General features: G+C 43.4%; 1 protein-coding gene across 1 annotated transcript in view; it reads left to right on the forward strand.

Moving 5' to 3' along the window:
• The first annotated feature begins 3019 nt into the window (after positions 1-3019).
• LOC105926165 (rho-related GTP-binding protein RhoQ) overlaps positions 3020-14667 on the forward strand; it is a 32790-nt gene continuing 21142 nt past the window's right edge. The window contains exons 1-2 of the mRNA XM_012862383.3: positions 3020-3569; positions 3931-3989. Of these exons, the coding sequence (XP_012717837.2) occupies positions 3428-3569; positions 3931-3989 (201 nt within the window). The 5' untranslated portion in view covers positions 3020-3427. The remainder of the gene's footprint in view (positions 3570-3930; positions 3990-14667) is intronic.

Below are 14667 nucleotides of genomic sequence, written 5' to 3' on the forward strand. Positions count from 1 at the left end.
ACAAGTATTTGGGTGAGATCTATCTTTATTTAAAATCTCAAGACGATCCACCTTTTATTGGTAGCCAAATATTTCCTGTTTCATGAATTTAATGAGACACACAGAGCCTGATTTCCTCCAAATGGGTAACATTATCTCCCCGTGCACCGGATGGAAAACACTCAGGATTTATTTGCAGTGCTATTGGCTCAGAGGATCACACAGCAGGTTTTTTTTATACTAAGCAAAGCAACCAACTGAGCATCTTCCTGCAGAACTACCTTCACATTTCTTCTTTCAGCTAAATGTGGCGGAGCTGTGGTTTTCCTGCAGATATTTTCCTTCCCCGCCCAGAAGAGGGGGCAAAGTCTCCGATGCATCACCTTCAGCGTTACAACCACACCTATGATGTAATTGTTGTTTGGTTATGTGAGCTGCTGCAGCCGCTGTCAGATGGGATGGCAGCAGGAGAGACCAGCCTGCACGCAGATCTTATCACGCCTGGCAAAAAGTATTCACACTCCCCCTAAACCTCCCCCCCCCCCTCATTTGGTCACGTGCCGATCACAAACTGCAGCATGTGCTGTGTGGATTTTACGTCACCGATCAACGTAGAGGGGCTCATACGTGTTTGTTCTTCTTCGCCGAATATAGCTCGAGCTCAGTCGGATCAGATCAAGAGCATTTGCAAAGATATGTCCTCAAAACCTGCGAGAGATTCTCTACTGTACTTGGGTCTGGACTTTGACTAGACCATTCTCTCTGGCTGGATGTTTGGTGTCATCCTGCAGGAGGGTTGGACCGGAAGTCTTTTGCAGCCTCTAAAACAGGGGGTGTCAAACATACGGCCCGCGGGCCGGATCCGGCCCGCCGAACAATTTAGTTGGCTAAATGCATTATCATTATAATTTTTTTTTTTTTTTTTTTTTTTTTTTTTTTTTCCAGTGTCCTGTCTGGCAATGTGGCAATAAGAATTGTTGTCTTAATGCCAAAAAGAGCTCATCAGATTTGATTTTCACACGTGGAGCAGTACTGCTTTTGCCATAGTGCTCCGCTTAATTTATGAATGTGAAAAGCATGTACTTCAATTAATTGAAAATAAGCAGTTCCTATATTGTCCACGAGGGGCGCTGTGTTTTAATTAGCAGATTAAGCTTCAGATGTGGAAAAATTTAAACCATTTCTTAATTTTTATCTGTTTGATGTATTTTGACATGTAGGACAGTGTTTTTAAGTTCTAAAAAATGTGAATAAATGTTTTTCAACATTGTATAATCACTGTGATCAGTTCTTATGCATAACGCACAAGTAAATGTTTAACTGAGTAAAAGTATTGTTGAAATTGCACATACTTTTCTTAAAAACACTGAGGTTATTCATAATATATTGTGTAAAAGTGAAATTAATTTAATATAAAAATCAACACGTCCACATTTTTTAGTTCTATTTAATCTTGCAATGAGTTAACTCGTGTGGCCCTCTTGAGATCAGATTAAGCTGAATGCGGCCCTTAAACCAAAATGAGTTTGACACCCCTGCTCTAAAAGGTTTTCTTCAAAGATGGCTCAGCGTTTAGTGCAGCTTTGGTCTCCTCTGACATGGTCTCCTTCCTGTGTCAATACCATCATTGTAACAAAAGTTACACAGTGGATTTATGCATCTTTGAAGTGTTTTAATGTCTCAGTGAAAGGTGCAGCAGCTCAGTTGTTAACATGTTTTCGGGCACATGCTCAGATACCAGCGACGAGAGGCAGCTTCCTCCCGACGGTGACGATTATCTTGTGGTTAGTTTCATGTGCCTTAGACTGCGAGCATATCTAAACACTGCATGCTGCTGTGTTTGTTGTTGTTGTTGTTGTTTCTGCTTTGCGTGGCAGACGTGGTTTGTTAAGGCCCTAATGAGCGCTGAAGAGACGGCTCACGCTCGGCCAAGGGCAGCACGGAGGTCACGTCTCGTTCTCCTCGTCCCTGCAAACTCCCACCTCCTCCTGTGGCGTCTCCATCTGCAGCTCCGTGGTCCCCATCCCACACATCCCATCCATCACACGCAGGAACAAAGACTAACACAGCGAGGATGAGTCATCTAGTCCTCACAAACGCAGAGTCGTTAAAATAAGCCAGACAGCGGGTTGCTGAAGTTCAGGGGCTTCACAAACGCCGCGCGTTTTTCTTAAATTCTCGTGTCTTAGCTGATAGCTGGGCGGAGTGATTGGGCCTTTGTCTGCAGTGATGCTGGGATTGCTACAATGTGCTGGGTGAGAAAGGAGCTGACAAAAAAAAAAGGGGGAAGCTGTCAACTTAACGCTCCGTCAACAGTCTGAGTCCTTCCTGTGGCCATGAGATACGGATCATGAGGAGAAGAACCAGATTCAAGTTTCTGAAACGAGCCTTGCTTGTTTTCCTGGTTCTGCCTGGGAGGTATAGGAAGCCTCATGGATGGAGGGTAGAGTAGAGTAGGCCTCTGATTTCCTGTTTGAACCTGAGAGACATTTAAACTCACCCATAAAGAGATGGAAAACATGAATGAGGGGCAGGGGCAATAATATGAGGGGCAATAATACACAATAATAATAATACACAACAATAATAATAATAATAATAATAATAATAATAATAATAATAATAATAATAATAATAATAATAATTGTTTCTGTGTTGCCCTGCGACCCCATGAGGGATAAAACGGATCAGAAAATGGATGGATGGATAATAATAATAATAATAATAATAATAATAATAATAATAATAATAATAATAATAATAATAATAATAATAATAATAATAATAATAATAATATAGTTCCAACAATGTTGTATCAATCAATCAATCAATGAGTTTTTTCAGATTAGTGATTCTTTAATTCTGCATCCAGGAAATCCCTCCTTTTTGCTCTTTTCTTTTCTTTTCTTTTTCTTTTTTTTTTAAATCGCAAATGATGTAATTTCTCCCCGTCCTTTAATCCATGATCCCCCAGCAGGCGGACTGCAGGTTACTTTCTGGGTTTCTAAAAGCCAGGCTCCGCCTCTCTCCACCCAGCTTGTCCAGCAGCGGCAGCGGCGGCGGCGGCTCAGTGCGCCGGGGAGCGTCAGGGAGCAGGACGCACCGTGGAAAGGGGGGGAAGCGGGACGCGGTGGATCAGAAAACACGACCCCTCCTCGGCTTCAAAGGGAAGCCAGAGCTCCCTTGGACTGTGTGATTCCGGGGGGGAAGGAAAACAGCGGGACAAAGTGTGGGTTATATCTGGGGAGGACAGTAACCGGTAGTGGGCAGGAGATGCCGCTCCAGCCCGACTCAGCGCACCGCGCAGTCCGCCTCAGAGGCTGGTGATGCCCGCCGCGGCGCGGGGATCCCCACCCAGCAGCGGCAGGAGCAGCAGCAGCAGGAGGAGCAGGAGGAGGAGGTCGGTACAGCAGGGCGTCGGGGAGATGGTGGTGGTTCGGTCGGGATCATGGCCAACGGAACCGGTTCTATCATGCTGAAGTGCGTCGTGGTTGGAGACGGCGCGGTGGGCAAAACGTGTCTCCTGATGAGCTATGCCAACGACGCCTTTCCAGAGGAGTATGTGCCCACGGTGTTTGACCATTATGCAGGTAGGGTTACGTTCCCCCGCGAGCCGTGACGTCACCGCTCTTTACCGAAGTCCTGCTTTTCTTTGCTTGGTGATAATTAATCATCTAGAGATGTAATAAGAGAGAAGGAGAGGCGTGGACCCCCCCCCCCCCCCCCCTCCCCCCACTCGACTTCTCTGCCACTCTTTCTGCAACTGCATTGCATCTGTTGCAATAATCAGAACCACTTGTTTGCCTTCTTCATAGCTCAGAGGGGCTGGAAGTCCCTCAGACCCCCCCCCCCCCCCCCACACCCACTCATTCCCTGGCTCCTCACCCCACCCTCACCTCTCTGCTCCCTCCACTCAGCTGCTATTTTGTCCTTTTTTTCCTGTTCCTGCAGTGAGCGTCAACGTTGGAGGCAAGCAGTACCTGTTGGGACTGTATGACACAGCTGGTCAGGTACAGTTTACCTTTAGTTATTTATTTTAATGTGTGTGTGTGTGTGTGTGTGTGTGTGTGTGTGTGTGTGTGTGTGTGTGTGTTAGCAAACAGTCACATAAGCTGCTGTGAGAAAATATTCCACCCCCGCCCCCCTCACACTTTTAAATATTTATATTCATCAGCCAAATCTTGATATCACAAAATAAGCTGAATAAGTGCACAAATGCTGTCAAATGATGATGTCATGAATGATCCCTGCTGGAAAATGATTCGCCTGCTGGTTGCTGTCCTGGCGATGTGTCGCTGTGACCCGAGTCGCTTTGATTCAGCACCTTTTGGGGGGTTTTAGCGGCAAAAACCAGTTTTTTTTAAAGTTATGTCACTTTATCCCGCTCTGTGCAGATTTTGTTTTACATCCATCTAGACCTGCTTATTTATTCAGGGCTGTGTGGGGGTCGCTGGTGCCCATCTCCAGCAGTTATTGGGCGAGAGGCGGGGTCCACCCTGGACAGGTGGCCGGTCCATTACGGGGCAACACCGACTACCATTCACACGCACCTCAGGGTTTTAGAGAGAGCACTTAACCTAAGTCATGTTTTTGGACTGTGGCAGGAAGTGGGAGTACCCAGAGAGAACCCACACAGGCACAGGGAGAACATGTAAACTCCATGCAGAGTTGAAAACATTCAAAGGTGGACTCCCTGCTGGGGTTTTGCACCATTGTCCAGCTGCTCGCCGTCTCCCGCCATCACCATATTATCATTTTATGAAACCTAGGCTTGGTTTTACATCTAAACCGCGTCACAAACTTTCTAAAAGTTTGACTTTTTGTCTCGTCAGCCCACAGAATATTCTAAAGTCTCGTGGATCACCAAGAAAACGTTATTTTAGCAACTGTGAGACAGGTTTTTGTGCTCAGCTGCAGTTTTTGCCCATTCTCTCTTCCTCATTGTTAAAAATGGAAATAATTGTTGCTCCTGCATCCTTTGCACTCTCCTCATTGCACCAGTCTGTCTGCTTGTTTATGGTGCGTTCACGTGTGTTTTCTATACTGCATTATTGTATAGTTGTTTAAGTAAGCGGTTTACCATCCAGACTCAAATTCCTCGTATGTGTAGACATTAGCTGGCAAATATTAGCTGATTCTAAATCATGACCTCTGACCCTAACTGAGCCAGGTGAGCCCCGCAGAGCTTTAGACGTTGTTCTAGGTTATTTTTACTCCTGGAGTAACTCTGGCAGACCGGTCACTCCGGACACGGTTCCATGTTTTCTGGCTCAGAACTGTCAAACCCTCAGAAATACCTTTGTAAGCCCTTGTAGTCTGACGCGTTTAAATGACTTTTTGTCTCATTTTGACTTGAATCTCCTTAGATCAGGGCACGTTGTGTTGTTTTTTTTGGGATTTTTCAGCCTACTTCGTGTTGTCCGACAGGTCCTATTGAAGCGATGCTTCGGTTTCCCGGGTGTGGCCATCATTTAGGTTAGTTTTATTCGTGACCAAACACAGAGGGGTTTATGATTACCTTTTTCAATAGGTCAAGTTGACTTTTTAAACAAATAGATACAATTTAAAAACTTAATTTTGTATTTACAAGTACTGAAGTTTTATCATCTGAAACAGTTACGTTTTAAAAAAAAAAGCCAAAGCCGTATTAATGTGTGAGGGGGTTAAATCAGTTTTCACTGCGCTGTCTGCTCTCTCTCTGTCTCGCACGTTTCCCTCTGTGCTCCTGCACAAGCCACAGGCGATCCAAGCGGGCCTCCAACACGCCCACGGGGCTTCCCGGCGCTAAGCTGCAACAGGTGATGGTTTTCACACACCAGTTCGCCGCCAGAGTCGGGTGTGCCGTGGACAGCGATGGCAGCGAGGGCGCCTGAATAGTTCTATTATGCGCAGAACAGGGCTCCTATGTCCGGTAGTGATGTCACAGACTTTGCTGCTTAACGCCTGGGCTTTCTCTTTACAATGTGTCATTCAGCGCGCGTGGAGGAGCTGAGACTGTACTGAAAACTGCCCCCCCCCCCCGCACAATAATGTTTCCCCCTCAGCGGCACGGCCAGCGCACACACAGATGGAAGCAACCCACGACGAGCACCGGCTTATATTTTGCCTCGGAGCGAGACGTTTGCGTTACTTGTTCACTATTTTTTCCCGCATTTAAAAGCCTGATTTGATTCGTTTGATCGTTGAGAATTTGACTGATTAGAGGTCGTTTCTGGAGGGGAAAAAAACAGGCAAAAATGCACTTGCTGGTTCATGCTTTTCAAATATAAATAACTACTATTAGACATAAGGACTTTTAGGATTTGTCACAAGCCATATGGGGGATATCTGGTCAGATGAGATCTGAATTAAACTTTTTGAACAGGCAAACACTTTGTGTAAAGTTAACGTTGCACATCACCTTAGTGAAACATGTCGGCGGCTGCATCATGTTGGGGGGTGTTCATGGGAATCTCTTGACAGAATAACCTCACAAATCTGCCATTTATGGAAGAGCGGCATGGAAGAGAACCATCGGCTGTCCGGTTAGCAGTTTGCCACAAGCTTTCAAAGCTCTGTGCGTGACAGGAGCTGCACACTGTAGGTTGTCTTGAATACACCAACCCCAACATGAAGCATGGTGGTGGCAGCATCATGCTCTGGGCGTGTTTCTCTAAATTCAGGTCAATCCTGATAGAAAACCTCTTAGATGCTGCAAAAGCCTGGAGACGGGGGGAATGAGGTTCGCTTTCCAGCAGGGTAGCCGCCCAGAACCTACAGCTGGAGCTGCAGTAGAATAGATAGATAAAAGCATGTTCAAGCGTTAGAATGGCCTAGTCAAAGTCCAAACCCAAATGCAATTGAGAATTGGGGGCAAGACTTGAAAAGTGACGTTGACGAACTCCCTCCATCCAGTCTGACTGAACTTTTGCTGTTTTGCAAAGAAGATGGACAAAAACTTCAATGTGTTTGCATGCTAAGCTGGTGGAGCCGCGCCAGAAAAGACAAAATATAGTTCCACTAATCACCGTCATTAGGGTTGTCATAACACGCTTTTCCAATTTTTAATTGCGCAACAGTTGGAAAACCAATTAAAGCTGGACATACACTGTCTGAGTTTTTGCCCGTTTTGGGCCGATTCTTCAGTCGTGTGAGAATTTTCTGTTTCAGGCCGAGTTTCAACTTCATCATGTGTCCTGCGTCGTGCAGCATACAGGGAGTAACGATTAGCCACATATCACCACCTCCTGATCAGGAATCGTATGATCAAACATGTTTGACATTCAGTCGGCCCTCCTGAGGTGATAGTGAGCGCCTCCTGCTGTTGAAGCAGAGCTTGAAAGAGCACTATTTAGTTTTTCCCCCAACCTCGCGCACTGAGCATGTGCAAACAAGGGAATTCTTCTTCTTCTTCTTCTTCTTCTTCTTCTTCTTCTTCTTCTTCTTCTTCTTCTTCTTCTCAGACAAAAACATAAGAGTGTAGAGAAGCATGGCGGCGGTACGTGTGACATGGAGTCAAACTACCGAGGAGAATCTCGTAGAATCGCCAAGGCAGCGCGTTTCTTTCTAGTGAGCCTCATATTTAACAGTGAGCATCGACACTTCCGTCTTTTTCTTCTTCTACTGTTTACATTTGGCTTCCGGAGTCCGAGTAGCGCCATCTCTCTACGGCGTGTGGTTTTTAGACGTACGGTGTGAGCAGCCAGGTTGTATCAGAGCGTCGGGTCATACAGTAAGAACAGATTTGGTGAGCTGTGAACTTTTAAACCCTGACGCTTCATCGTACAGTTTGAGCTGTTTATGAGAACAACGATTGAAAATATCGTACAGTCTAAGCCCGACTTTATCCGTTTTCCTTCACTTGACAAATATGCTACTTTTTGTTGCTCTAAATCTCAAGAAAATAAATGGAAATTTGTGTTTGTATCGGGCAGAATGTAGAAGTTTTAAAGAAGTATGAGAACATTTGCATGAAGATACTATTTCTAGAATATTGGATAACATAATAAACGGCATTTAAAGGCATAAGGCAAAGACAGATTCAACAAAGAAACCATAAATAGACAGAATTTAAGTCGTTGTCAGTGTTAACAATGACTATTTTAGCATTTTCATCACCAAAAAACACAATCTGCCCTTTTTACTTTATATATATATATATATATATATATATATATATATATATATATATATATATATATATATATATATATATATATATATATATATATATATATATATATATATATATATATAGTTCAAAGCAGAATTTCAGATAATGTTTCAGCCTCAGATGCTGTCGTGGCACCACACTGGGGTTGATTACCAAACATAGAGTTGTTTCTCACCCCCAGGGACCGTCGGAGTATCAGACTGTATAGTCTTAGCGTAGAATTACAGAAACAGGATTGTCTTGCTGTGCATTGATGCTTCTGACTAGAACATGACAAACCGATGTGTTGCCACTTATTGGCAACTTTTTGCCACAAAATAATGAAACAAGTTTTAAGCAGAATCTTGATTTTTAAGGGAAGGAATAGCTGCAGGGTGAGGAAAAACCCACAGTTTATGCTAAAGCCACAACAGAAAGCAGCCAGACCATGTAAACCAGCATTGATGTCAGCTGTGAAGGAGCGTGATGCTCGTTGTGACATAAAATTTGTTTTTCAAATCGTTTATAGGCACTGTCAGTAAAGCATTCGCAGATGGGAAAGGAACAAATCAATAACAGCTTTCTACAAACCCTCTTGTGACATCTTTAATTTTTTTCTTTGTGTCTGACCCAAACAAACAGAAGTTTGTTAGACTGATTCTCATAGTTAGTGTCAGTAAGAGTCTCAAAAATAACGTTTTATCAGCTACGTTCACTGTCCTTGTGAGTAAAACACGGACCGTTGCACATTTCAAAAGTGACACTTTCAGCTGTTTCTGTTCACTGATGGGGTTTTCTTTTAAGAAATGGAAACCATTCTTCTCAGAACAGGAGCAGAAATTACAATACCTACCAGAATACACAATATTTGGTTCTTGATAATTATCTCCATATTTCATATAAAAGCTTAACTACCAAGAGAAATAAACGGATGCACAATCTTAAGTAGGCACATAATAAAAGAAGTGCAGAGTGTAGCAGTAATGTCTGAGTGCGAAGTAACCCAGAGCAAATGATCACAGAAACAGAAGAAAAATTAAATGCCCGAAATGCACCGATGAGTATTTTTCTTGCCAACTCTGATTCCTGGTTCATCGAAGTCTGCAGTCTCAGATTCTGATTTACCGCAGTGTTTTCATTTTGTTTGTTTGAAAGGAACAATGTGCTGCACATTCGCTGATGTATGGAAACGAAGGAATTATAAGAGTATCCATATTTATGTATCAAAGGAAATGTCCCTAAACTTTTATCTGATAGTTTATTCAACTCCAAATAAAAAGTGTTGCTGATTGATGGTTTATGGACAGATTTTTCTAAATAATTATTTGTTTTAATACATTTAATAAATTTAATACTTTGTGTCAGTACTTGAGCAGCCGGTCACCAATCTGAGCCGATTAATGGAGAATCGGTCGGTCGGTTCTGTGATCACTGGTGCTGGTGAACCCGATATTCAGCCGGACAGATGGTGCGGACCGGGGAACCATCAGAACGAGCAGCTGGGACTCACAGGCAGGTTTCATCAGTGAAGGCTGAACACAAATAAGACAGAAAAACTCCAGCTAGCTGGGCTCACAGGAACTGGTAGAGACACGGCAGCAGAAAAGTCCAAAACAAACAAACAAAAACCTAAATCATGACAGGTTCATCTGTCTCTGTTATTAGGACTCAATTGTTGAAGGTTACAAAAATGTCCTCATAACAGTTAAATATTTCCTGCAGGTTCATCAATGGAAGTAGTTTTGAATACCAGATTATTTGGAGTAGTGATTTTTTTTTCAAACTTAAAGAGAAGTGCAACATAGAAGGTGCTTATTATTGATGCATTTAAAGATCAAAGCAGTTTAGATAAATTAATCCAATAGATGTTATTTTCATATTTGATCTTACTGTCAAATTACTTAAACTTGGTCAGTGCATCACTAATAAAAAGCTTCTTTTGACAAAAACATGAGATGAAAGTAAAGGGTTCATAAACATGGATAAATAGAAATGGACCTCTGCACTTTTCATTTCTGAGCTACACAGCTAAGGCTAAATGTGCATCAGGTGGGATGTGGTCACTTATAACTGTGAGGTGGAACAATAGGTTTAAAGTTTAGTCTTCAACTTAATTTTAATTTTAATCTGAAGATTTACAACACGCTAAATTCTGACAGCATCAGGCACTTCCTCTGTGTTGCATTGTTAGCAAGGCGCTAAGGGCGTAGCGATGCTTATATTCACACTGAGCTGGTGGGTTCATGCAGTCAGACGATGAGTACGTTAGCCACAAGTAATCACCGCTCTCAGCATATATTGTTTTACTTAAGCGGCATTAACAGAAGCACTCCACACCAAAGCAATGCAATCATAGCTTTTATTAACACTCAAGAGCTCAAAGACCAACTTTGTAGTTTTCAGTCAGTGCAGTTTGGTTTCCTGTGATAGGAAAAAAGTGGAGAAGAAGCAATAGAATATGACAAGCCAAGTGTACAAATATGTGCTGGTATGGAAAGTCACTTTTGTATTTATTCAAAATATATAATTTATGGTTAGTTTGAGGTTTGCAATGCCTGATAGTTTAATGAGCTCAATTAAAGCATCCCCAAGAACCACCAGACTTTAAACGAATGCCATCAGATGACTAAAAAGCACCATCCTTAGTTAAAACAGTGTAACGCCGAGTAACATGGTATATTTCTTTGTATATTTTGCAGTGGGAGTTAAGTTTTGTCGATTGGCCAATGTGCAAAACTTCTTATCTGCAGGAAATTCTGGTTAGCGATTTCACTTCAGATGATAAAAATGCAAATGCCTGCTCAAAGTCACTTTGCCTGCAATTGCAACGAACAAACAAAAACTTTTTTGCCCATCGTTGGGACAGAAAAGTCACCCGACTTAGAAAATAAACTCTAATCAGGTTTGCTCTGAAAATATTTAAACACAGAGACACCATCTTTGAGGCGGGAGGTTTTGCACTTTAAACCTTGAAAGAGCATTATTTAGTTTGACATGGATGATGTGTTTTTTTTTTTTTTTTTTTTTTTAGTTTTTATTTAATGAAAACACCAGATCCAGCCTGGCTGTAAAGAGTCAGCTGCCTTCCAGCTTTCCTCTGCGAGCGTCATTTTTGGTTTAAAAGAAGTGAAACAAAACCTTGCATTTGCATTTTAATGGTGCCGTGCTGAATCATTATCTGCATGTACTGTTATACTAACCACATGCCCAGCTTACAGTAGTCACTTTAAAAGTTGTCGCGTTGCAGAAGGAAATGTGCGTAGGCTTGCAGCTTTTTCACATTTTCTGTTGGAAACCAGGCTGATGATCAGTCTTGACCGGTTTGTTTCGAACCTGTGGAAGGGCATGCGTGGGCAAAAAGGGGCATTAAGGAACGTATCTGTTTAGTTTCTACGTGCTGATCGACCGCTGCCCGCTAAAAAAAACTTAGCGGTGCACCTTTAAAACAGCAGCAGGAGAGGATAATCATTGCACCAGCGCTTATTTCACTTATTTTTTTTTTTAAAAACAGCTTTGAAACTGTGCATGAGGAAGGAAGTGGATTCAGCATTTTTTTTTTTTTTTTTTTTGCAGCCTAAAGGCGGTGTGAGTTTTGGTGAGAAACATTAAATGCATGCAGGCAGGCTGCCCCGTACGCGGATCCCTTTCAGCTGCACTGCAGCGCTTCGCCTCACGTTCTCGGCCCGTACGACCTTTGCCCTTCTGTCTTCCCCAGCAACCTGACGCCGCGTTCGCCGAACCCCTAACGCTCTCCTCTGGGGGCTGATGTAACAGTTACACTCCAGACAATGGCTGAAACGCGACCTGTTCGCAAAGACAAAAAAAAAAAACAAGTTGGAAAAAATCTGGGGGAAGGATATCAGCTCCTGCTCAGACGTGGAGGTCCATGCATGCGAAGGAGAAGCTGCACTCAACACGGCCTGCTACCTGTGACTGTGTTTTTTTATCTTTTTTCCCTGGAGAAAACAGATGGCAGAGGTGTTACAACTGGCTTGGAAAAAGCAGAACACCGCCTTACTGTCTATTCTAGCATGTTTCACTGTGTGTGTGTGTGTGTGTGTGTGTGTGTGTGTGTGTGTGAGGGGACGGTTCGGTTTTAGCTGAATCAGAAAGTATCTCTTAAATGGAGAAGTTCTCCCACATGTCTGCTTTGGATACAGCCGGCTGCAGAGAGTAAAGTTACTGCCCCCCCCCCCCCCCCCCCCCCCCGCACCTCCGCCCGCCCGCCGCCTCCGACTCGGCCGACCTCGTCATGTGGAGCTAAAGGCCAGCTGGTAATGTTTATAGCATCAGAGCCTGATCAAAGTCCCGGTGCCCCAAAGAGAGGAGGAGGAGGAGGAGGAGGAGAAAGCGAGACGGAGGCAGAAAGAGGAAGAGAGTGAGACGGATTTTGGTCGGGGGAGGGATGAGAAGAAGTTGGTATAACTCTGAAGTGGCTAGATTCAGTTTCTTTTTTCTTTTCTTTTTAATTGTTCTCGTAACGAAGTGTTCACTTCTCCTGAGGCTGGTCACATGTCGCCACGTTGCAACCAGAAACGTTGGTGCATTTTCACCGGGACTTTATGTGATTGTGCAACAACAACAACAACAAAAAAAAGTAATAAATGACACACAAAACTGTGAAGAGAAAGGAAAACGATACATGGTTTTCAAAATACTTCAAAAATAGGAGTCTAAAGTGTAGTAGTTAGCCCTCTTTTACCCTGATAGCCCTGAATTCGGTTAGTAGATGGAGCCTAACTGTGTAGTTTGATTTAATCTCAGTATAAATGCAGCTGTTTTGTGTCTATAATCGATTCTCATATTAAATCCCAAAGATCGATTCATATAACCAATCGATTTAAAAAAAAAAAAAAAGGATTTTCTTACTGTGAACTTAAATGTCTGAGCTGACATTTCCGGCTCACACTCCACTGTGGGAGGTGAGTTTTTAATGTCTTATTTTTTAATAATGCACCAGGTTAGTGTCCAAAAAGCAGCTGTAGATGTCTCTGGTGTCTCTGTTTTCTACCCAGGATCTGTTTGGGTTTTCTGCCCCACAGCGTGAGTCTGAAAGCTCAACATTCAGGGAGAGGCTTTGGTCCTTACAGCTGCCATTAGCTACCATTACTTTAGTAATGGATACAAGTACCAATATGTTGCGTAACTTCACAGTCATGTAATTCAGGTATCAGCTAAAAAATGTTTTAATACCAGCAATCCAATTTCAGATTGGATCGGATGGAAAAGAATCAATTCTGAATCTTGAGAATCGGAATCGAATCGATTCTTGAATTTTGAGGTTTGTTAGAGAACATTAGTAGGGGGAAAAAAAACCTCTCCATTGTGAAATATGGTGGCGGCAGCATAATGCTCTGGGTAGGAAAGGTAATCAGGGTTAACGGGAGAATAGGTGGAGCTAAATCCAGGGCAGCACTGGAAGAAAACCCGTTGGAGTAAGACTTTAGTCTGTGGCGGAAGTTCACCTTCCAGCTATTGGACTGTATGTTGGACATTAAACTGTGATGCTGTTTAATACTAGGATGATTTAATTTGCTATTAACACACATTTTCCTCGTGCCTTTCCTGGCTCTTTTTTTTTAACATCGCCAACACTGATGTACAGCTCCTGCCTCAGTAACTATCATATCAGGTGTGGGCTTAAAGGCAGAGGAGGTCTGACTGACGGGCAGAATATGTTGATCAGCAGAATTTCATCAGATGGCACCTAAATTCAATTCACTTTATATTTATATAGCACCAATTCTTGATACATGTCATCTCGAGGCACTTTCCAAAGTCAAATTTAATCAGATTATACAGATTGGTCAAGAAGTTTCCTCTCTAAGGAAACCCAGCAGGTTGCATCAAGTCTTGACAAGCAGCATTTACTCCTCCTGAAAGAGCGTAGAGCCACAGTGGACAGTCGTCTGCATTGTTGATGGCTTTGCAGCAATCCCTCATACTGAGAATGCATGAAGCGACAGTGGAGAGGAAAACTCCCCTTTAACAGGGAGGAGAACCTCCAGCAGAACCAGAACCAGGCTCAGTATGAACGGTCATCTGCCTCGACCCACTGCGGCTTAGAGAAGACAGAGCAGAGACTAAACTAACATCATGCATCACCTCCACAGTGAAACATGATGGTGGCACCGTCATGCTGAGGGAAAGATACTCAGAGTTGATGGGGGAAATAGAGGGAGCTAAACACGGGGACTTGACACTGGGGTGGAGGTTGGCCGTCCAGCCGGACAAACCAAAACATTTGGCCAGAGCCGCAATGCAGTGGTTTAAATCAGGGGGGGCCCAAGTCCAGTCCTCCAGAGCTACCACCGTCCTGCAACGTTTATGCTTCCCTGCCCCGATGCCTCTGAATCAAATGGCCAGCAATGCTCATCAGCGTTCAGCCATCCAGCTTTGAGAGGTTCGGTAACGCCTCATTTGCAGGACAGTGGCTCTTCAGGAATGGACTTATGCACCTCTGGTTTAAATCGAGCATGTCCATGTGTTAAGAATGGCCTAGTCAAAGTCCAGACCTAAATCCAGCTGAGACAGATATTCAGATGTTCTCTAGCCAG

The sequence above is a fragment of the Fundulus heteroclitus genome, chromosome 22 (assembly GCF_011125445.2).
Source record: "Fundulus heteroclitus isolate FHET01 chromosome 22, MU-UCD_Fhet_4.1, whole genome shotgun sequence".
NCBI lineage: Eukaryota > Metazoa > Chordata > Actinopteri > Cyprinodontiformes > Fundulidae > Fundulus > Fundulus heteroclitus.